Below are 23,843 nucleotides of genomic sequence, written 5' to 3' on the forward strand. Positions count from 1 at the left end.
TATATGAGGAGGAGAATCACTGACGTCGGCGTCTTGGTATTGAGGCAAGTGTCCCAACACTTATAGCTGTCTTGACTGCTATTTTACAAACCGGACATGCTATTACCTCCATCAAAGCCGATTCCAACTAACTTGGTCGTGTCTAATCCAAACTCTAAGCAAAGTCTAATAATCTACTTTACAAGACCCACGCCAGTCAAGTCATTTGCAGCATCGAAAGGCAAAAAACAAAAACAAACAATCATCTGTTTGATGATCGTCATAGAAACAGATAACAAGAATAAACTGTTCTTTAGAAGTTACATCATTCATTTCATCAGCCAATATCGAAAAATACTTAGCAATTTTCGCTCTATTCAAAATTGCGTCCCGAATGACATTGCCTATGCTACAGACCAGGGCTTCTTAAACTATGAGTCGCGACCCTATTTGGGGTCGCGTAGCAAAGTTATGGGGTTGCGAGAGATAAAAATACAATTTAACAAAAAATGTTTTTTAACTTGTAAAATTATCGTTATAAAGAAAAATAACGATCATCGTAGATAAATATATCATAAAATCTTCTTGTTCGGAAAGACTGTTTCCTAACAAGAATTTCTATTCCGATCATTTCTATTCCGATCATTATAATATCTTGTATAAATTTACTATGAATCAGAAGATGTTATAGAGATTTATAAAAAATGTAGATTTATTTTTGTCAATTTCTTAAAACTGAAATAATCCTGATAAATATTATCAACAAAATTTCTAAGTTTTATTTCGAAGAAACTATATAAACATTTCGTGTTATTTTCATTTTGCCATTGTATGATTGTGATCGAAGTACAAGTTTCCGAATTAGTCAGTTTAACCCTTTCGCGACCGACGGAACCTTACAGTCCCGGCATGTAAAAATCCTTTGGGTGCTTCTTGATTGATAGCACCAGAATTGAACGATGTGCTTCAGGATGCTGTTAATTTCATAAATTTTATTAAGAGCCATGCCCTTAACAGTCGCTTATTTTCAAATCTCTGTAAGGACACGGATGTAAGGAGTAAGGAGCGACCCGGCTCAATAGTGACCAAAACTCTAAAAAACGGAATTTTGTTAGCAATAGCTACATCAAAAGAATCGCATTTTAATGCTGATTTTAAATATATAAGTTTATTCAAGTTTAGTCTTACCCATCAAAAGTTACGAGCCTGAGAAAATCTGGCTTATTTTAGAAAATAGGGGGAAACACCCCCTAAAAGTCATAGAATATTAACGAAAATCACACCATCAGATTCAGCGCATCAGAGAACCATACTGTAGAAGTTTCAAGCTCCTATCTACAAAAATGTGGAATTTTGTATTTTTTGCCAGAAGGCAGATCACGGATGCGTGTTTATTTGTTGGTTTGTTTGTTTGTTTGTTTTTTGTTTTGTTTTTTTTTCCAAGGGTGATCGTATCGACCCAGTGGTCCTAGAATGTTGCAAAAGGACTCATTCTAACGGAAATAAAAAGTTCTAGTGCCCTTTTTAAGTGACCAAAAAATTGGAGGGCACCTAGACCCCCTCCCACGCTAATCATTTTTCCAAAGTCATCGGATCAAAATTCTGAGATAGCCATTTGATCCAGCATAGTCGCAAAACCTTATAACTATGTCTTTGAGGACGACTTACTCCCCCATAGTTCCCGTGGGAGGGGCTACAAGTTACAAACTTTGACCTTTGCTTACATATAGTAATGCTTATTGGGAAGTGTACAGGCGTTTTCAGACGGATTTTTTTTGGTTGGGGGGAGAGCTGTTGAGAAGAGGGGGATATGTTGGGGGAAGTTTCCATGGAGTGATTTGTCATGGGGAAGAAAATTTCCATGAAGGGAGCGCAAGATTTTCTAGCATTATTAAAAAAAAACAATAAAAAAATAAATATGAAAAAGTTTTTTCATCTGAAAGTAAGGAGCAGTATTAAAACGAACAAAAATTACTACGCATATGAGGGGATACGCTAAAGTATTTTCAGTAATTTCAACTATTTATTCTACGGCCTTTGTGATCCAGGGGTCATTCTTAAGAAATTGGGACAAGATTTAAGCTTTAGTGTGAAGAGCGAGGTATGACGAGGGAGTAAACTCCCTCATATACGTAATAAAAACATACGAATACAAAAGTTCGTTACGTAAGCTAATTCGTAAGTTACGTATATCTTTTACTAATAAAAACGTTTGTAAAAAATTAAATGTTCTAGTTGCCTTTTTAAGTAACCCAAAAACCGGGGGGGGGGGGACTAGGCTTCCTCCATCGCTCCTTTTTTCCCAAAATCATTCGATAAAAACTATGAGAAGGCCATTTAGCCAAAAAAAAAAAAAAATATGGAAATTTCGTTTTGATTATTCATATGCGGAGAGCCAAAATCAAAACATGTATTAATTCAAAAACGTTCAGAAATTAAATAAAAAAAAAACAAGTTTTTTTAACTGAAAGTAAGGAGCGACATTAAAACTTAAAACGAACAGAAATTACTACGTATATGAAAGGGGCTGGTCCCTACTCAACGCTCCGCTCTTTACGCTAAAGTTGTTTACTGTTTTAAAAAGTAGAGTTGAGAGAAAGTGTCAGACTTTAGCGTAAAGAGCGGGGCGTTGAGGAGGGACCAGCCCCTTTCATATACGAAGTAATTTCTGTTCGTTTTAAGTTTTTAGGTCGCTCCTTACTTTCAGTTAAAAAAACTTGTTTTTTTTTTATTTAATTGTTATTAAAGGACGAGATCGAAATATTTTTAACTGAACGAAAATGTGAATTTGCTGTTTTTTTTTTTTTTCAGAATGAGTTGTGGCTATCCAAGCTGTGTTATTTGTCAGATATTTTTGCAAAGTTAAACGATCTTAAATTGTCTCTTCAAGGAAAAAATTGCGATATATTTACTTCAAACGATAAAATTGAAGTTTTATTAAAAAGATCAGCATTTGGAAAAGTAGGAGCGAAAAAAAATTCGTTCGAAATGTTTTCCAGTGTCGACAATTTTGTAATTGAGAAAATTCATCGTGAAACGTTTATTGCAAAAACTATTGTAGATCACTTAAAAGCGCTAGAAATACAGTTCCGGACATACTTTACATTAAATATTGATTTACAAAAAATACTTTGGATTCAAAAGCCGTTTTGGATTGGCTTAAGTGAGATTGATCTTCTGCCACTTAAAGCTCAAGAGGAATTTGCTGAGCTTTCGTGTGACTCAAACTTAAAACTACAATTCCAGAAAAAAAGCCCTTGACTGAATTCTGGATCGGAACTAGAACTGAATTTCCCACAATCGCCGATATGGCGTTAAATGTACTTCTGCCATTCAACACCACATTATTATGTGAAGTTACTTTCTCAGCTCTAACACACATTAAATCCCAATATCGTTCAGCGATAAAAATGTTGAAGAGGTCTTACGTCCGGCAGTTTCAAACACTACACCAAAATTTGATTTGTTATGCCATAAAAAAACAGGCACATCCATCTCATTAAATTCTTAACGTAAACTTTAATTTAATATTTACCTTGCAACGACTTGGACATATTCGAAAGAATTAAGACGGTCAGAATCCACTTTTGTTTTTGTAACTGTAATAAAAACATTTCTATAACATTTTGTGCAAATTTCAATTTTAGATTTTTATATGTTTCAAAACGAATTCTAAATTTACATATTTTCATATGCATATGTATATTGTTACCTAATAAATATATCATCAAAAAATATTAATTTATTTTTCTTTTATATTCGTTGGGGTCGTTAAGAAATTCGCCATCATAAATGGGGTCGGGAATTACAAAAGTTTAAGAAGCCCTGCTATAGACGATATCATTCTGCGCTAGAGGAGATGCATATTTTGCACTTTTAATGAATGATTCGAAATACTCCCACAGTTTTGTGCTTTTGCAATTTATCATCAATCCCAAAAACCCCCTGAAAACCCCTTCGTTTTCAACACTTTTTGCAAGGAGATCACTTTTTTGATGAAGACCCCGCAGGGCTAGTTTGTGAAAACCACAAAATAGATTAGCCTGGACAGTTGGTCTTAACATTTCTCGATTTCAAATTCTGTCTTCGTGATCTTGCAGATTCAATTCCTGGTCGATTGGAATGCCTTTTCCTTTTAATATTTTGATAAACATCGTAGATTTTTGTACTGTAGCAACATACCACTGTTTATCATTATATACTAGAAGTGAGTGAGAGCATCTTTAAGGTCAGTATATGGCTTAGAAACTAAGCATCCGAGCGTCTTATATGAGTCTTTGATGTTCTCAGATTCGGCAAATAGGAAACAGTATTTATAGAATACATTTTTTTTTTGAAGGGCTGAATGAACCAACCATGAACACTTTTTGGGACGTGTACTCAGAAAACGATGACGTTTTGTCACTTTGACCTCGACATTCTGGCTAACTGTTTCTGGAAATTTCTTTTCTGGTTTCCAGTGCCTACACATTCAGATTTCGAGCATCAGAAATCTGGTCACGGTTATCAAAAGATTTCAGACTAATGTCAATCAAGGTGATTATGTGTGCAATGACTGAGGTGTCTTCTGAATGTTTGTCTATTTCATGAAAGGGATTATTGACGCTTTGGCTTAGAAGCTATTCTAATGTCTTATGCAAGTTCACTTGAAAAATATGTTTCATTCTCAATTTTTTGAACTAAAGAATTTAAATATTTTTCCGACCAGTAGGTGTTTTGTTTGTTTCTCTTAATCAACATTAGTCATGTTTTTTATTCAAAACGACCACAGGCCTTTCTCATAAGTCCGCTTATGAGTTCTGGCGCCTTCTTCCTCAAACCATGACAAAAAAAAACATAATTCATATTCTTACGTTCTACTGACTGTATTTCGTAACCTTAAATCCCAAAATGGGTTTTCAATTCTTGTGACCTTAACGGCTGCATAATTGTCAGTCATGTTTCATGTCTTGTTTGATTATTACGCTAATTCCAAGGGAAGATAGAAGACCTGGCCTCAGAGTTACCATTCTTCTTTCTTTGCAGGCCTTAAGAGAAAGGGCTTGGTTACAAAAATGAGAAAAATGAACCAAAGCTTCAGAAGATAAGGGACAAAAAACATAACTATAGTTGTCCAACTATCCGTTCTGGCATACTTTAGCTCATCAGCAATCTTCTTGTCTCATCCAACAAGGATTTTGTGGCCCTTGCTGTTGGTTATAAACTGGTCAACAATTTTGCGATCTTTATTTTCAGTTAGAGTTATGACATTAGAAAGTTGGTAACTAGTATAAAGCAGCCACTGTGACTCCAGCTCTTGTATCCGTCTTCATTTCACCTCATTTTCCCCAAGAAAGTGAAGAACACTCACCTTTCTCTGTGACTAAAAGTACTCCACTGTGCAGAATAGCTTCAAGCTTTTTGCTACTCAAACTTTAATTCTCCTCGACATTAAATAAAAAACAAGTTTTTTTTAACTGAAATTAATGAGCGACGTTAAAACTAAAAACGAACATAAATTACTCCATATATGAAAGGGCTGTACCCTCCTCAACACCCCGCTCTTTACGCTAAAGTTTGACTCTTTCTCTCAAATCTACTTTTTACCAGTAAAAAAATTTATCGTAAAGAAATGTTCTTCTCCCGTGACAAATTCCTGCATGGAAAGATCCTCCCTCGTAACCCCTTTCCCTCAACCCCCTCCCCAATCAAGAAAAAAATCCTCTGAAAACGCCAGTACACTTTCCAATAGCCATTACTCTATGTAAACACTCGTCAAAGTTTGTAACTTGCTGCCGCTTCCCCGGGGACTGTGAGGGAGTCAGCCGTCCCTAAAGACATAGATATTTGGCTTTTCGACTATGCTGAACAAAATTGCTATCTCAATTATTTGATCCGTTGACTTTGGGATAACAATGAGCGCGGGAGGGGGCCTAGGTGCCCTCCATTTTTTGGTCACTTAAAAAGGGCACTAAAACTTTTAATTTCCGTTAAAATGAGCCCTCTTGCAACATTCTAGTCCCACTGGGTCGATACGATAACCCCTGGAAATAAAACAAACAAATAAACACGTATCCATGATCTTTCTTCTGATAAAAATTACAAAATTTGTAGATAGGAGCTTGAAACTTCTACAGTAGGGTTCTCTGATACTCTGATTCGGATGGTTTGATTTTCGTTAAGATTCTATGACTTTTAATGGGTGTTTCCCCCTATTTTCTAAAATAAGGCAAGTTTTCTCAGGCTCGTAATTTTTGATGGGTTAGACTAAACTTGAGGAAACTTATATATTTAAAACCAGCATAAAAATGTTTTTTTTTTATGTAACTATTGGTATCAAAATTCCATTATTTGAAGTTTCGGTGCCGGGGTCACTCCCTACTACAGTTCGTTACCACGAACTGTCGGAAAACAATGGTTAATGATACTTATGGTGATTCTAAACATGTATTTGTTTATTAGTAATTAGTGCTGTCATTAGTACATAAGAAAGTTCGTATAATTATTGAAAACACAAGGAAATCTGCTTAATAAGGGCAATTTCGGTAAAAATATGCCGCCAACTTTTGCTTGCATTGGAAAAGTACCCATGAGCTGATATATGAAGCCACTATAATCAGAAGCGTTTCTCCTGAACGGAACGCTTGGAATTTTTGTATTTTTCCTCTGAACGGATGCGTTTTTTTGTTTTTTATTATCATTTATTTTTTCCAGGAGTGCTTGTGTTTATCAAGTTGTCACTTTGAAAAAGACTTAATGTTTTACAGTTTTGAAGTATAAAGGCGTCGAATATACTGGCTTTTGGTATTCAAAATTAGGCTAAGAATACTGAATTAAAAATTTATTTGATTTTCTTAATTTTAGTTTTAATGTTTTACTTTTAATAAACTACTTTGATAATGCGTTACTTTTTTATAAACAATTGAGCCTAAAGGCATTAAATATTTTGGTGTGTGAAAACCAAGTACAAAACTGCTGATATTGTAACAAATATCCGTCCAACGCTTTGGCATTGCTCAACAGAATTAATGTTGCTCCTTATTTTCAGTCGAAAAACTTGTTTTTTTAGATTTAATTTCTGACCGTTTTTTAAATATCCTTTGGACATTTCAATCCAGGTGAAAATTTATCCCTGACAATTACCCTTAACATCTTCACGCCTAAAATTGAATCAGTAAAGATAGAGCAAGACATATAAAGAAATTTCGTCTAGGAATTCTGGCAAATTCACCCAGTGTAAAACTTCCCTTGAAAAGTTCACCCTCTGGAAATTTCCCTCTCCATGGAAAACTCCCCGTGCAAAATCCTCCCTGCAGAAAATTTGTCCTCCCCTCCCCACCCGAAAAATGTATGCATACTTCCCAATAACAAATAAAACAAGGGATAAATTTTATAATTGAAAAACCTTTCCCCAGGGGCTGTAGAAGATCACTTTATCTCTAAAGACATAATTCTTTAGCTTTTCAACTATGCTGAAGAAAAAGCTGTGTTAAAATTTTGGTCAGACGATTTTGGGAAAAATAGTGGCGTGGGAGAGGGTCTAGATGTTCTCCAATTTTTTGGTCTCTTGAAAAGAGCGCTAGTACTTTTCAATTTCGTTAGAATGAGCCTTCTCGACGTTTAAGGCCCACTGGGTCGATACGATCACCCCTGGAAAAAAAGAAGAAAAACAAAGAAACAAATAAACACGCATCCGTGATCTTTCCTCTGGCAAAAATTACAAAATTCCACATTTTGCAGATAGGCCTATGGGCTTGACATCTCTACAGTAGGGTTCTTTAATGCGCTGAATCTGATGGTGTTATTTTCATTAAAATTCTATGACTTCGAGGGGGGTCTTTCCCCTTTTTCGAAAATCAGACAAATTTTCTCAAACTCGTAGCTTTTGAAGGGTAAGACTAAACTTAATGAAACTTGTATATTTGGAATCAGCATATTAAGCCAATTCTTTCGATATATCTATTGGTATCAAAATTCCGTTTTTCAAAGTTTAGGTTACTACTGAGTCCACGAACTATTTGATTACCCATCAAAACCCAAACCGAGATCATTGAAATATTGATCGTTTTTTCTGCGTTCCTAGAAGTATTGTATTCATAAAACTTTATAGTTTCATGATATGTAATTGAACAAACAGAAAAGATTTTTCAAATAAAGTAAGGAACAAGTCTAGAGCTTAATTACTCTGTATATAAGGGGGACTGCCCCCTTCTCAATATCTTGCTCATTAAACAAAAGTTTTTCAGTGCTTTGAAAAATCTTTTCTTTCCAGTTTCAAATTTTCTTGAAAAATTAGAAAAAAGCCAAACTTCACAGTAAAGAGTTAGGAGCTAAGGAGGAAACAGCTCCCTTCATATAAAGAAAAATCTATTCTAATATGTTTAAAATCTATTCCTTGCTTTCATTTGAAAAGTTCTTTTTTTGTTTAATTTCTGATTGTTTTTCAAATCATATTCAGGCCTAACCAGGATATAATTTGAGGTATCGGTCCCTTAAATCCCTGATTAATTGCTTTTAAAATGTATAAATCAGTAATTGTACGTTGATTAGAACCGTCCTACGTTTAAATTTGCAATATCTGTTTTGGATAAAATTTGAATATACTTAAAAAATAGGCGATGAATAATAATTTTGGTAAAGATTCCTTGTTAATATTACTACTAAAGAATTTCGGTTGGATGAAAAGGAGTATTATTGTAAGTATGGATGGAATGTGAGACTTCTGATCCTCTACATGACTGAAGCCATCACAACCTCTACAAGAGGATTTTCTTATCCATAAACACATTGCATACATATCTTTAAATACGTTTAAAGCACTTCATACAAATAAAAAAGGAAAATAACACCGTTTAAATTTACTGAAAACTAAGTTACTAGCAGTATTTGTCATCCCTAAAAAGTTTTCTGGCGGAGCTGATAACCTGCCTTGCTTTTTCCATCTCTGTGCTGGTAGATATGGGAATTTAACATTTTAGATGTATAGAGAGACAATTTAATTCATTCCTACTCCCGCCATACCTCTTTCAACATTTAACTGAGACCTCATGAAGAGTAAGCAGTTTGTCCATTAAAATGTTCTGTTTACGGATCTACCCTACCCTTAACCTAAACAATTACTCACCCCCTCTCATAACAGCTGATACGCAATTACAATCACCAAACATAGCGTAATTTCATTCGAATTAAAGCGAATCAACTTGGTTGAATCCAGTACTGCCACCGTGTGGTCCTACTTCCTTTGCAACATGGAAGCCTAAAATACAGTTATTGATACTTTTAGTCAATTAGCTTCTCAGAATTTCAAATTGATTGCAAATTCATCCTCTTTGGGTTAAAGTCGCAGTTTGGTGCCCTAAAATGGCAGAAAACAAGACTTTCCCCTGACCTAATCTGTATGGTCACTTAAAAAAAAGCTTTAAATTTACGTTTGAATGAGTTCCCTCCCAATTTTCTTGGACCTTCGGTTTGATACAATCACCCCTGAAAAAAAAAGAAAAACAAACAAATAAACATGCATTAACAATGTTTCTTCAAAAAAGCGAAATTCCACACTTTGAAGATTGGAGCTTGAAACACCTATGTTAGGGTTCTCTGATATGATGTATCTAATAAAGGGATTTTCAATAAGATCGCTGGCTTTTTTTGGGGGTGTTTCCTCTTTTTTCAAAAATCAGGCAAAGTTTCTCAGATTTTTGGTTTTGGGTGGGTAACAATAAACTGAAAGAATTTATATATTTAGAATCAACATAAAAAGCCAATACTGCCGGTGTAGCAATTGTCGTGAGAATTCCATTTTTAGTTTTGGTGAATATTGGTCCAAGTCACTTTTTACTTCTATTTTTTTTTTATCACAAACTATTTGATAAGATTCCCTTACGACGAAATTTGCCTGAACCCTTTAAATTTATTTAGTTGAGTAGGACAATAAAAACGACCTTGGTCATACCATATTCTGTAAAATATGGGCGATAACTACATGAATGACTGGAGTGACTGAAAATTTCATAGCTAAGTATGGGACCATTATTGATTGTCGTCGTTATAATTCATCTCAAATTTTATTTGAACCATTGTTGCAACCACAGAAAAATTCCGCGTATGAAGTTGCAGACAAGGAAAATTGTCTTTCAAAGTAAAGAAAAAAACTGCAAAACGAAAGTAAATGATGAAACAATTGGCAAATTGTTTCATCAATTTGTTTCATCACAATGGCAAAATTGTTGGCAAATCCAAACTGCTTTGCATCGAAGCTGCTAATGAGAGTATTTTGGCCCCGAAAATTATTTGAAATTCAACCTGAAAATAAAACAAATACATTCTAATGTAAACAAAATGTACAAGTACTGAAAACAAAATACATTTTAAATGTTTTCCTTTCTTAACTTTAATAAATAAAAATTATTAGTACTTTAAGGAATAATTTTCAGTATATGTTTATTAAACCGCAAATCCACGCCCATGTGTTTTTTTTTTCAGTAAACTGCTAATTATGTTCTGGTCTTGAGAAGGCATAGGGGTTGTCAGCCTTACTCATGCTGATTGCATCTCGTTATTTAGTTTGACTCGCCTATTTATTGTAGTTTCTGTTCGTTTTGGGTTTCATTTATTAATTGATGGTGATTTGTTGTAGCATTACTCTTAGAATATCAGCTAAGTTTACTTTTTCAGTTAAGAAATGCTTTACCTAATGCTATTTTTCCCTTTATTCAAACAGGCTAAATTGGATACTTAGGTCTACTTTTGCAGTATTAGCAGAGTTTTTAACTAGTTTTCTTATTCATTTAAATTGTCAAAGGTGTTTTCTATAGGGTGTTGGCTTGTGAGATGTTTCAAACAGGCTAAATTGGATACTTAGGTCTACTTTTGCAGTATTAGCAGAGTTTTTAACTAGTTTTCTTATTCATTTAAATTGTCAAAGGTGTTTTCTATAGGGTGTTGGCTTGTGAGATGTTTCAAACAGGCTAAATTGGCTACTTAGGTCTACTTTTGTAGTATTAGCAGAGTTTTTAACTAGTTTTCTTATTCATTTAAATTGTCAAAGGTGTTTTCTATAGGGTGTTGGCTTGTGAGATGTTTTAAACAGGCTAAATTGGATACTTAGGTCTACTTTTGCAGTATTAGCAGAGTTTTTAACTAGTTTTCTTATTCATTTAAATTGTCAAAGGTGTTTTTCTATAGGGTGTCGGCTTGTGAGATGCTTCAAACAGGCTAAATTGGCTACTTAGGTCTACTTTTGCAGTATTAGCAGAGTTTTTAACTAGTTTTCTTATTCATTTAAATTGTCAAAGGTGTTTTCTATAGGGTGTTGGCTTGTGAGATGTTTCAAACAGGCTAAATTGGATACTTAGGTCTACTTTTGCAGTATTAGCAGAGTTTTTAACTAGTTTTCTTATTCATTTAAATTGTCAAAGGTTTTTTCTATAGGGTGTTGGCTTGTGAGATGTTTCAAACAGGCTAAATTGGCTACTTAGGTCTACTTTTGCAGTATTAGCAGAGTTTTTAACTAGTTTTCTTATTCATTTAAATTGTCAAAGGTGTTTTCTATAGGGTGTTGGCTTGTGAGATGTTTCAAACAGGCTAAATTGGATACTTAGGTCTACTTTTGCAGTATTAGCAGAGTTTTTAACTAGTTTTCTTATTCATTTAAATTGTCAAAGGTGTTTTCTATAGGGTGTTGGCTTGTGAGATGTTTCAAACAGGCTAAATTGGCTACTTAGGTCTACTTTTGCAGTATTAGCAGAGTTTTTAACTAGTTTTCTTATTCATTTAAATTGTCAAAGGTGTTTTCTATAGGGTGTTGGCCTGTGAGATGTTTCAAACAGGCTAAATTGGATACTTAGGTCTACTTTTGCAGTATTAGCAGAGTTTTTAACTAGTTTTCTTATTCATTTAAATTGTCAAAGGTGTTTTTCTATAGGGTGTCGGCTTGTGAGATGCTTCAAACAGGCTAAATTGGCTACTTAGGTCTACTTTTGCAGTATTAGCAGAGTTTTTAACTAGTTTTCTTATTCATTTAAATTGTCAAAGGTGTTTTCTATAGGGTGTTGGCTTGTGAGATGTTTCAAACAGGCTAAATTGGATACTTAGGTCTACTTTTGCAGTATTAGCAGAGTTTTTAACTAGTTTTCTTATTCATTTAAATTGTCAAAGGTGTTTTCTATAGGGTGTTGGCTTGTGAGATGTTTCAAACAGGCTAAATTGGATACTTAGGTCTACTTTTGCAGTATTAGCAGAGTTTTTAACTAGTTTTCTTATTCATTTAAATTGTCAATGGTGTTTTTCTATAGGGTGTCGGCTTGTGAGATGCTTCAAACAGGCTAATTTGGCTACTTAGGTCTACTTTTGCAGTATTAGCAGAGTTTTTAACTAGTTTTCTTATTCATTTAAATTGTCAAAGGTGTTTTCTATTTGGTGTTGGCTTGTGAAATGTTTCAAACAGGCTAAATTGGATACTTAGGTCTACTTTTGCAGTATTAGCAGAGTCTCTAATAAGTTTTCTTCTTCATTTAAATTCTCAAAGGTGTTTTCTATAGGGTGTTGGCTTGTGAGATGTTTCAAACAGGCTAAATTGGCTACTTAGGTCTACTTTTGCAGTATCAGCAGAATTTCTAATAAGTTTTCTTATTCATTTAAATTATCAAAGGTGTTTTTTATAAGGTGTTGGCTTGTGAGATGTTTCAGACAGGCTAAATTGGCTACTTAGGTCTACTTTTGTAGTACCAGCAGAATTTCTAATTCTGCACATTCACTTCAAGTAAGAAAATACTTATCTCTATAGTCAGAATTGCATCCTGAATCCAAAGTTATTGTGCATTTGCATCAGAAAGGAAATTAATATTCACCATATATAGACCTAGCCTATACCAATTCAGGGTATATATTTGCACGTTAGTGAGTATATGTGTTTGTATGTGTATATGTGTGTATGTGTATATGTATGTGTGTATGTATATGTATGTATATGTATGTATATATATATATATATATATATATATATATATATATATATATATATATATATATATGTATATATATATATATATATATATATATATATATATATATACTACTACTACTACTACTACTAATAACTCACTGCAGCACCAAGCCGCCTGAGGCCAACACAGCTACGCACGCTCCTCCTCCAACCTAATCTATTTAAAGCCTCCCTCTTTACACCCTCCCAGGAAGTTCCCATTTCCTTTAAATCCTTATTTATGACATCCTCCCAACCCAGACAAGGACGACCTGCTTTCCGTGTAGCCCCAGACGGTTGGCCAAAAAGGACAATCTTCGGTAATCTGTCATCCTTCATCCGTAGAACGTGGCCTAGCCATCTCAACCTTTCTTTCATTATAGCCCCAGAAAGCGGGATTGAACCACACTTTTCGTACAACCTACTGTTTGAAATACGGTCAGTCAGCCGGGTACCCAGAACAATCCGTAGGCAATTTCTCTGGAAAACATCTAGTAAATTTTCATCTGCTTTTCGGAGTGTCCATGCTTCAGAGCCATATTTGACCACTGTCATCACTGTAGCTTCCAATATTCTAATCTTGGTTTGCAGGCTTATCTTTCTATTCTTCCAAACTTTTTTTAACTGTGAAAAAACACCCTGAGCTTTAGCTATTCTACTTTTAACATCTTCACTGCTCCCACCATCTTTACTAATAATACTACCAAGGTAACTGAAGCTCCCAACCTGATCAATCTTTTCGTTACCTAAGGTCACCTGTTCATCTTCACTTATTCCTAACCTTAGTGACTTAGTCTTCTTAACATTAATTTTCAAGCCTATTTTAGCACCCTGAACTCGTAAAACCTCTAAAAATTCATTCATTTTGCTCACACTTTCATCTAATATGCTTAAATCATCAGCATAATCTAAGTCCAGGAGTGTTCTTCCTCCCCATTTGATTCCATGGTCTCCAATTGCCTTTCCTGTGCTCCTTAAGACGAAGTCCATCAAAATGATCCATATAAAGGGGGATAGAACACAACCCTGCTTAACTCCTGATTTAATACAAAACCAGTTGCTAACCTCATTTCCTACCTTAACCGCAGCAGTATTATTCTCGTACATAGCGCAAATCACTTTAATGTATTTTTCTGGTATACCATATAACGATAAGACCTTTGTTAACGCTGTTCTATCAACAGAATCGAAAGCTTGCTCATAATCGATAAAACTAAGGACCAAAGGTGTTTGACAACGAAGGGACTTCTCAATTATTAACCTAAGAGTGAAAACATGGTCGACACATCCTCTACCTTTTCTAAAACCGCATTGTTCTTCTCTTAAAACTTTGTCTACAGCATGTCTCAGTCTAAAAAGTATCATATTACTCAGTAACTTGCTACCTACAGAGACCAGACTAATGCCTCGATAATTCCGACATTCACTCTTGTCACCTTTCTTATACAGTGGTTTAATTAAGGTTTTCCTAAAATCATTGGGTACTTCCCCTTTTTCAAAAATCATGTTCATAATCTTCAGTAGCTTATTCCTAACCTCAGAGCCACCATATTTAAGGAACTCATTAATCATACTATCAGCACCTGGGGCCTTATTATTTTTTAATCCTTCTAGTACTGTCGCTAATTCTTCCTCACTAAACAAATCTTCCTTCACATCCAAGGTATCACAAACTTTTTCATTTTCATCTATATCTTTTCCTGCAACTGTATCTCGGTTTAGCACATTCTCAAAATGTTCCACCCATCTTTCTTTAACTTTTTCCTTATCACTAATTGTGACCCCATTTCTATCTTTAACTGGGACTAGTCCGGATGTAAGCCCTATAGATAGGTAGAGTAGTTCCATAGGAGGCTTAGGCCAAGTAGGACCTTGTCCCAGTGGGGCCCATAATAGAAACTGGGAAACCCTCCCCTGGGGGTCATAATTTCAGGTGGAGGAGGAAGAAGGCCCCTCAAATGTACACTCAGCAGGGCCAACTGCCGTGTTCACGCGTCAGATGAGTTACAAACCTTCTCCCAGTAAGGGGTTAAATTGCATGGTGAAGCAGAACACCATCGTGGGAGGATCCTCTATAGGAGGACAACTGCGGCAGGGCGTAAGATCCAGATTTATGGACAACGGCCTCTGTAAAGGGCTGCCTCGACCCTTTCGGGGTACCTGCAAGACTGGGAAACTTGCGGTCAATTTTTCCCACTTGAGGAGTGGCGCCCCTCGAGGAAATTATAGCCTAGTAAACAACACAGCACTCGTACGGGATTCTGATTATTGGATAATTTTCTGGGCTTGGTTTGTTTTGATGGGCGTTTTCGGGCTGAAAAACCTCTTCCTAGCTAATTTGTCTACTATGGGCTGACTCCCCGTAGTAGCATAATATTTGTAGGCATGAATATATAATGAGTCGGAGGTAATAGGCTTGGGACTTTCTGTGCAGGATTTCGACTCTTGTTGATAGAAGAGCATCGCCAAGTGCTGAAAACCATGTTGTGACCAAGATGGGCCCAGGATTGCACAAAGCCTCCAACTTACTGGAGGTCCCAGGGACTTCTTGCTGTCCGGTTCTAAGCCGGCTTAAGCGCTTCGGTGTAGACTTGAGAAGATATGTTGGTCCCCATCCTGCACTGGTATCCGGGATCACTGCTTTTCTTGAGGCCAAAATAATTTCAAAGATTTAAAGAACATGAAAATTGGAACTTGGAATGTTACGACGTTAAAAAATGACTATCGCATCGACATTTTGACTGACGAATTCAGACGGTTTGAACTGGATTTATTAGGAGTTTCAGAAACTCATATCCCAGGGGTAGGAAGCATGAAATTAGGTGACATAGAATTTGTTTACTCAGGAAGGAAGGATGGGGTACATAGACAGGGAGTAGGGCTCATGATGAATAAGGAAGCTGCTAAGTCTTGTTTAGGCTGGGAAGGTATTAATAATAGAATACTAATTGCTCATTTTATGACTAAAAAGTTTAGGGTATCAGTTATAGTAGTATATGCCCCCATTGAACCAACTGATGGAGATACTAGTGACTCAGATGAATTTTACTTACAGTTACAGGAGCAAATAGACAGGGTACCAGGTAGAAATATGGTGTTTTTGCTAGGAGATTTTAATGCCCAGGTTGGTAGAAATAGGGATAGATGGTATCCTAGCCTAGGTAATTTTGGTGTAGGAAAAGAAAACAGTAATGGCTATAGGCTTTTGCAATTTTGTAGGTATAACAACCTAGTTATAACCAATACGGTGTTTGGTCACAAAATGGCCCATAAGTTGACATGGTATTCACGTGATGGTAAGACAGCAAACCTTATTGATTATGTTATTGTAAACAGAAGACTAGCAGGATCAATACAAGATACTAGGGTGTATAGGAGTGCCGTTATTGATGTTAAAAGTAAAGATCACCATCTAGTAGTGTCTAAGGTTAATTTAAAGCTGAAATTGCGGAAGAGTAACTCCCTCCCGGGAAATTATGATGTTGGTAGACTTCAGGATGAAAATTTGAGAAAAAAATTCCAGGAACACTTGAGTACTAAACTTGAGGGTTTAAAATTTGATAATGTGGAAGATGGATGGAGTAATTTCAGAAAAACAATTTGTGAAGTTGCTGATGGTGTCCTAGGGAAGAGTGCTAAGACAGATACTAGGAATATTAGTGAAAAAGCTTTAGGTTTAATAGAGAGTAGAAGGGGTTTGTATAAGAATTATCTGAGCGATAGGTCGTATGAAAACAAAAGGAATGTAAAGAAAGTGGAGAAAGCATTAAAATATGAACTAAGGAGATGTGAAATGGAGGCGATGGATAAAATTGCTGAGGATCTGGAAGATGCGGCTAGACGGCATAATAGTAAAATATTATACTGGCATGTTAATAAATTGAAAGGGAGTAGCCGATCCGGACTAGTCCCAGTTAAAGATAGAAATGGGGTCACAATTAGTGATAAGGAAAAAGTTAAAGAAAGATGGGTGGAACATTTTGAGAATGTGCTAAACCGAGATACAGTTGCAGGAAAAGATATAGATGAAAATGAAAAAGTTTGTGATACCTTGGATGTGAAGGAAGATTTGTTTAGTGAGGAAGAATTAGCGACAGTACTAGAAAGATTAAAAAATAATAAGGCCCCAGGTGCTGATAGTATGATTAATGAGTTCCTTAAATATGGTGGCTCTGAGGTTAGGAATAAGCTACTGAAGATTATGAACATGATTTTTGAAAAAGGGGAAGTACCCAATGATTTTAGGAAAACCTTAATTAAACCACTGTATAAGAAAGGTGACAAGAGTGAATGTCGGAATTATCGAGGCATTAGTCTGGTCTCTGTAGGTAGCAAATTACTGAGTAATATGATACTTTTTAGACTGAGACATGCTGTAGACAAAGTTTTAAGAGAAGAACAATGCGGTTTTAGAAAAGGTAGAGGATGTGTCGACCATGTTTTCACTCTTAGGTTAATAATTGAGAAGTCCCTTCGTTGTCAAACACCTTTGGTCCTTAGTTTTATCGATTATGAGCAAGCTTTCGATTCTGTTGATAGAACAGCGTTAACAAAGGTCTTATCGTTATATGGTATACCAGAAAAATACATTAAAGTGATTTGCGCTATGTACGAGAATAATACTGCTGCGGTTAAGGTAGGAAATGAGGTTAGCAACTGGTTTTGTATTAAATCAGGAGTTAAGCAGGGTTGTGTTCTATCCCCCTTTATATGGATCATTTTGATGGACTTCGTCTTAAGGAGCACAGGAAAGGCAATTGGAGACCATGGAATCAAATGGGGAGGAAGAACGCTCCTGGACTTAGATTATGCTGATGATTTAAGCATATTAGATGAAAGTGTGAGCAAAATGAATGAATTTTTAGAGGTTTTACGAGTTCAGGGTGCTAAAATAGGCTTGAAAATTAATGTTAAGAAGACTAAGTCACTAAGGTTAGGAATAAGTGAAGATGAACAGGTGACCTTAGGTAACGAAAAGATTGATCAGGTTGGGAGCTTCAGTTACCTTGGTAGTATTATTAGTAAAGATGGTGGGAGCAGTGAAGATGTTAAAAGTAGAATAGCTAAAGCTCAGGGTGTTTTTTCACAGTTAAAAAAAGTTTGGAAGAATAGAAAGATAAGCCTACAAACCAAGATTAGAATATTGGAAGCTACAGTGATGACAGTGGTCAAATATGGCTCTGAAGCATGGACACTCCGAAAAGCAGATGAAAATTTACTAGATGTTTTCCAGAGAAATTGCCTACGGATTGTTCTGGGTACCCGGCTGACTGACCGTATTTCAAACAGTAGGTTGTACGAAAAGTGTGGTTCAATCCCGCTTTCTAGGGCTATAATGAAAGAAAGGTTGGGATGGCTAGGCCACGTTCTACGGATGAAGGATGACAGATTACCGAAGATTGTCCTTTTTGGCCAACCGTCTGGGGCTACACGGAAAGCAGGTCGTCCTTGTCTGGGTTGGGAGGATGTCATAAATAAGGATTTAAAGGAAATGGGAACTTCCTGGGAGGGTGTAAAGAGGGAGGCTTTAAATAGATTAGGTTGGAGGAGGAGCGTGCGTAGCTGTGTTGGCCTCAGGCGGCTTGGTGCTGCAGTGAGTTATTAGTAGTAGTAGTAGTAGTTATAAAATCAAAACGTGGTATCTATGCAGACAGGATGATTTTTGAGTATGTCTACTCCTTATGTAAACTATTCTAAGGCGCAGAAAATTGCATAAAGACAAGTCTACATCTGTTAAAATCTTTCTGTAATTTTGGCTTGAGTTTAATTTTCTTTTAAGATTAAATGCATAATAATTAAATATATTATTTATGAAATAAATTGATCCCTTTACCAGGAATCCTTGTCGTTTAAAATTTATTGTATTTTGTTCCATTTTGCATGCGATTTAATTGCACTTTTTACTTGAAAGTTTTTTTCCTAAAAGCATTTAAAAATAAACTTATTCCTACCAACAAATTTCCGGAAATATATTCCCTGTCACCCAACCACGACTGATATTTTGGCGTTTGGCCGCCCTGGAAAATTTTCTGCCGGCGGCCCTGATCCCCATGGAATATTCTCCTCATGGAAAATCCCGCCTGCAGAAAATTTGTGACGTCAGAGGCTAGTAGGATTACTACATGAAACGATTTGGATTTGTTGTTGAATAAGTTTTTCCCGCCAACCCTGTAAATTGAAGTATTACTGAGGATAAGTTACGTCACATATAAAAAAATCAGTCTTTTGAAAAATTAAAAACAAGAGCTAAGAGCTCATATGGCACTTGTGACGAGGCCAAAAGAGCTAAGAGCCAAGAGCTCATATGGTATGAGCTCTAACAAAATTCTAAGAATCAGCAGATTGATTTAAAAGGAAAATCAGAGGCTTAATGCCGGTCGGGATTTAAAATAAGAGCTCTGAGTCACGATGTCCTTCTAAATATCAAAATTCATTAAGATCCGATCACCCACTCGTAAGTTATAAATACCTCATTTTTTCTAATTTTCCCTCTCCCTTTAGCCCCCCAGATGGTCGAATCTGGGAAAACGACTTTATCAAGTCAATTTGTGCAGCTCCCTGACACGCCTTCCAATTTTTATCGTCCTAGCACGTCCAGAAGCACCAAACTCGCCAAAGCACTGAATCCCTCCCACCAACTCCCCCAAAGAGAGCGAATCCAGTACGGCTACGTCAATCACGTATCTACGATATTTGCTTATTCTATCCACCAAGCTTCATCCCGATTCCTCCACTCTAAGCGTTTTCCAAGATTTCTGATTTCCCCCTCCAACCCCTCCCCCCCCCAATGTCAACAGATTTGGTCGGGATTTGAAATAAGAGCTCTGAGACATGAATTCCTTCTAAATATCAAATTTCATTAAGATCCGGTCATTTTTCGAATTTTTCCAAATTAACACCCCCCAGATCCTCCAAAGAAAACGGGTCCGTTCCAATTATGTCAATCACGTATCTAGAACTAGTGCTTATTCTTCACATCAAGTTTCATCCGATCTCTCCACTAAGCGTTTTCCAAGATTTCTGTTTCCCTCCTCCAGCCCCCTTTGTCCCCGGATCCAATTCGAGTCGAAAATGGAGCATCTGAGACATAAGATCCTTCTATATATCAAGTTTCATTAACATCCGATCACCTATTCGTAAGATAAAAATATTCCAATTTTCACGTTTTCAAAGAATTTCCGTTTCCCCCTCCAACTCCCCCCAATGTCACAGGACCTGGTTGAAATTTAAAACAAGAGCTTTAAAGCACAAGATCCTTCTAAATATCAAATTACATTAAGATCTGATCACCCGTTCGTAAGTTACAAATACGTCATTTTTCCGAATTACCCCCCCCCCCCACTCCACCAAAGAGAGCGGATCCGGTCCGGTTATGTCAGTCACTTATCTTAGACTTGTTTTTATTCTTCCCATCCAGTTTCATCCTGATCTCTCCGCTTTAAGTATTTTCTAAGATTCCCCCCCCCCAATGACGCTGGATCTGGTTGAGATTTGAAATAGGAGATCTGAGTTACGAGATCCTTCTAAATATGAAGTTTCATGAAGATCCGATCACTCCTTCGTAAGTTAAAAATACGTCATTTTTCTAATTTTTCAGAATTAACCCTCCCCCCAATTCTCCCAAATAGAGCGGTTTCGTTTCAATTATGTCAATGACGTATCTAAGACTTCTGCTTATTCTTCCCACCAAGTTTCATCCCGATCCCTCCACTCTAAGCGTTTTCCATGATTTTAGGTTCGCCCCGAACTCCCCCCAATGTCACCCGATCCGGTCGGGATTTAAAATAAGAGCTTTGAGACACGATATCCTTCTAAATATCAATTTCACTGAAATCCGAACACCCATTCGTAAGTTAAAAATACCTCATTTTTCTGGATTTATAGAATTAACCCTCCCCCTCCCCATGTACCCCAAAGAGAGCGGATCCATTCCGGCTATGTCAATCATGTAGCTAGGACTTGTGCTTATTTTTCCTACCAAGTTTCATCCCGATTCCTCCACTCTAAGTGTTTTCCAAGATGTTAGGTTCCCCCTCAAACTCCCCGCAATGTCACCAGATCCGGTCGGGATTTAAAATAAGAGCTCTGAGACACGATATCCTTCCAAACATCAAATTTCATTAAGATATGATCAACCGTTCTTAAGTTAAAAATACTTAATTTTTTCTATCTTTTCCGAATTAACCGGCCCCCCACTCCGCCCCCCCCCCAGATGGTCAAATCGAAAAACGACTATTTTTAATTTAAGCTGGTCCGGTCCCTGATACGCCTGTCAAATTTCGTCGTCCTAGCTCACCTGGAAGTGCCTAAAGTAGCAAAACCGGGACCGACAGAGAGACAGACCGACAGAATTTGCGACTTGGTTAATACTAACTGCCATAAAAATATGTGAAATTATAAGCAGAGAACAAAAACAGATAGTTCTTTTGGAGTCAGACACGCCTTCAGGGGTTTGTAAATAAGCTATGTTTACTGTGCAAGTGATTAATGTTGTTGTTTGCCTGGTTGTCTATAGCATTTCAGTTCCAGTTGAAAAATGACAAGTTGTCAGGTAAGTATATTTTATGGATTACACGACGGTCCGCTTAATATTAAGGGGAAAAGTCGACTAAGTGATGCTCGAATGCTCTCTAAAGTTTATAGCTTGTTTTTTTTTATTATTATTATCAAATTGTCCATTTTCTTTTAGCGTACATATGATGAAACACTGCCAGATATGAAGCTCAACTCGACTCTACCAAAGAATAACACGCCGCTGAAAGTTTATATTTTGATAAAATGGATGTCCATATTGTTAGTTGGGTCTTTAAGTCTTTTTTCTTTACTAGGTAATTTATTTTCAGTTGATACTTTTCTCAATTTGGTTAAGAAGCTTTTTTTTAAGAAGAATAAGGAATATTTTCAATACATAAGAAAAACCCTTCTGCTTATGATGTTAAAACTTACTGTTGTTTTCAATGGCTCTAAATTTCAAACAGGAGAATCCATCAGGTGGAATTTAGCCTAAAATATGCTTAAATAAAAATATGGCTGGATTATGAAAATACATATTAGTTGTAGACCTATAAAACTAAAGCACAGTTTTAACTACGGAACTACATGAAAGTAATTCCTCATTTCCTCTTTGAGCTAACTCTTTTGAAATGTGTATCTTTTGGTACATTTAATTCATATATTTTTGAAAACCTGATTTTTATTCAACTTTCTCTTCATTTTCTATTGTTAAGTATCATTCTTGTTTCTCTTTATGGTCAAGTACCATCAACTTTAACTAAAAATTCTTATTTTCGTTATTTATTTATTTATTCATTTATTTGAAAATCCGTCTTACAAAAGCAAGAAGACGGAGCAGTAAAAGAAACAAAATAATAAAACAATAAAGACAACAATTAAAGACTTCGTAAAATACAAGACAAGCAAATATACGAAAGAAATCAGAATAAAAAAAAAGACTTATAAGCGAACGGGTATAATTTACATAATATATGTGCGAAAAAAACTTCAAAAACGGTGACATACTATATATGCTACAGAACAAAAACGTTTAAAAATCTAACAAGAATTATGTTATTATTACTATTAAAAAATATTGAAACACCCGTCACAATTAAACGCACAACAAAACGGAGCATAGAAAAAAGAAAAACAACAATATACCACGGAGGCAGATGAATCAGGTACTTGGCAAAGTGAAAGAACATAGATCGGATTTTACTCTTGCCAGTTTTAATTAGGAGTTCCCACAAGGGTGCGGTGTAGAGAATATGGGGAAGGGCAACAGCGTTATATAGAATTGCTAGAAGAGGTCGGTTGAATCGAAGTTTACAGGATACATTGGAAGCGTAAGCTGCTGATATTCTACGTCTGATTTGTTCAAGACGAAGTTTTCGGGTTTGTCGGATAGAAGAAGCACTGGGCACATCTAGATACATAAGGTGATTTAGGTTGAACAGAGCTAGATCCAATCGTGATGGAAAGGACAGAGAAATATGTTTTCCAGTTAAACTGGACAATATCAGATTTGGAAGAGTGGAATTGAAGCCCAACTTTCTGATATTCCACTTCAAGGATTCTAAAGACTTCGGTGATACGTTGAAAGGTACGACTAAGGCTTAGGATGTCATCAGCATAGCATATCAAGGAAATGTTTACAGAGGACAAAATCAGTGAAGGTGGGCTTCCAACACATAGTTATTAAAAAGGTCGGGAGAGATGGCAACTCCATGACGGGCCCCTTATCAAGGAAATGTTTACAGAGGACAAAATCAGTGAACTATGTGCTTCCAACACATAGTTATTAAAAAGGTCGGGAGAGATGGCAACTCCATGACGGGCCCCTTTCTTGACTGGGATAAGTTGTCTACGTGGAATTGGGGGCATGGCTTATCCGGGGGTTGTTTCAGGCGGACAGGTAGTCTAGAATATAAATCCCGAAGAGGACAAATAATGGCCAGATTCAATCCGCGTTTACCAGCTTTCAGAAGCATCGCTGCATGGATAAGAGAGTCGAATGCACGTCTGACATCATATCCTCCCAAAACACGGCTTTCTACAGACGACGCTTAAATCTGAACTGTTGTGAAGGGGTATAGCAAGCTTTTTCCAGTCCCCTGATGAATAGTAGCTACAGTGATAAGGTGGAACGATGTAAAGTGAACTTCAGGTTTCCCTTTTTTGAGATTGGAGTCTGACCTCTGATGCAAAAATAAGAAGGAATGATAGCCTGAGTGAAAATCATCTGCATAAGCAGAGACAGATGAGACATAAGAAGTTTTTCCTCCGTATTTCAAATGAATTGCACTGACTTGGTCAATACCAGATTAACGTTTCCATTTTAATTTTTGGATGGCATCTTCAACAGAACGGGTGCTGATCGCAAAATCTTCATCTGATCGAGCATCCAGAA

At 36.3% G+C, this 23,843-nt stretch overlaps 1 protein-coding gene across 4 annotated transcripts in view; it reads left to right on the forward strand.

Annotated features, from left to right (window-relative positions):
* Positions 1 to 23,843, forward strand: part of LOC136029101 (ectonucleoside triphosphate diphosphohydrolase 6-like) — an 80,496-nt gene that overhangs the window by 14,203 nt on the left and 42,450 nt on the right. For all 4 annotated transcript variants that reach the window (XM_065707167.1, XM_065707165.1, XM_065707168.1 and 1 more), the window contains one exon: positions 21,627 to 21,765. In XM_065707167.1, the coding sequence (XP_065563239.1) occupies positions 21,654 to 21,765 (112 nt within the window). In that variant the 5' untranslated portion in view covers positions 21,627 to 21,653. The remainder of the gene's footprint in view (positions 1 to 21,626; positions 21,766 to 23,843) is intronic.

The sequence above is a fragment of the Artemia franciscana genome, chromosome 7, assembly GCF_032884065.1.
Source record: "Artemia franciscana chromosome 7, ASM3288406v1, whole genome shotgun sequence".
Classification (NCBI taxonomy): Eukaryota; Metazoa; Arthropoda; class Branchiopoda; order Anostraca; family Artemiidae; genus Artemia; species Artemia franciscana.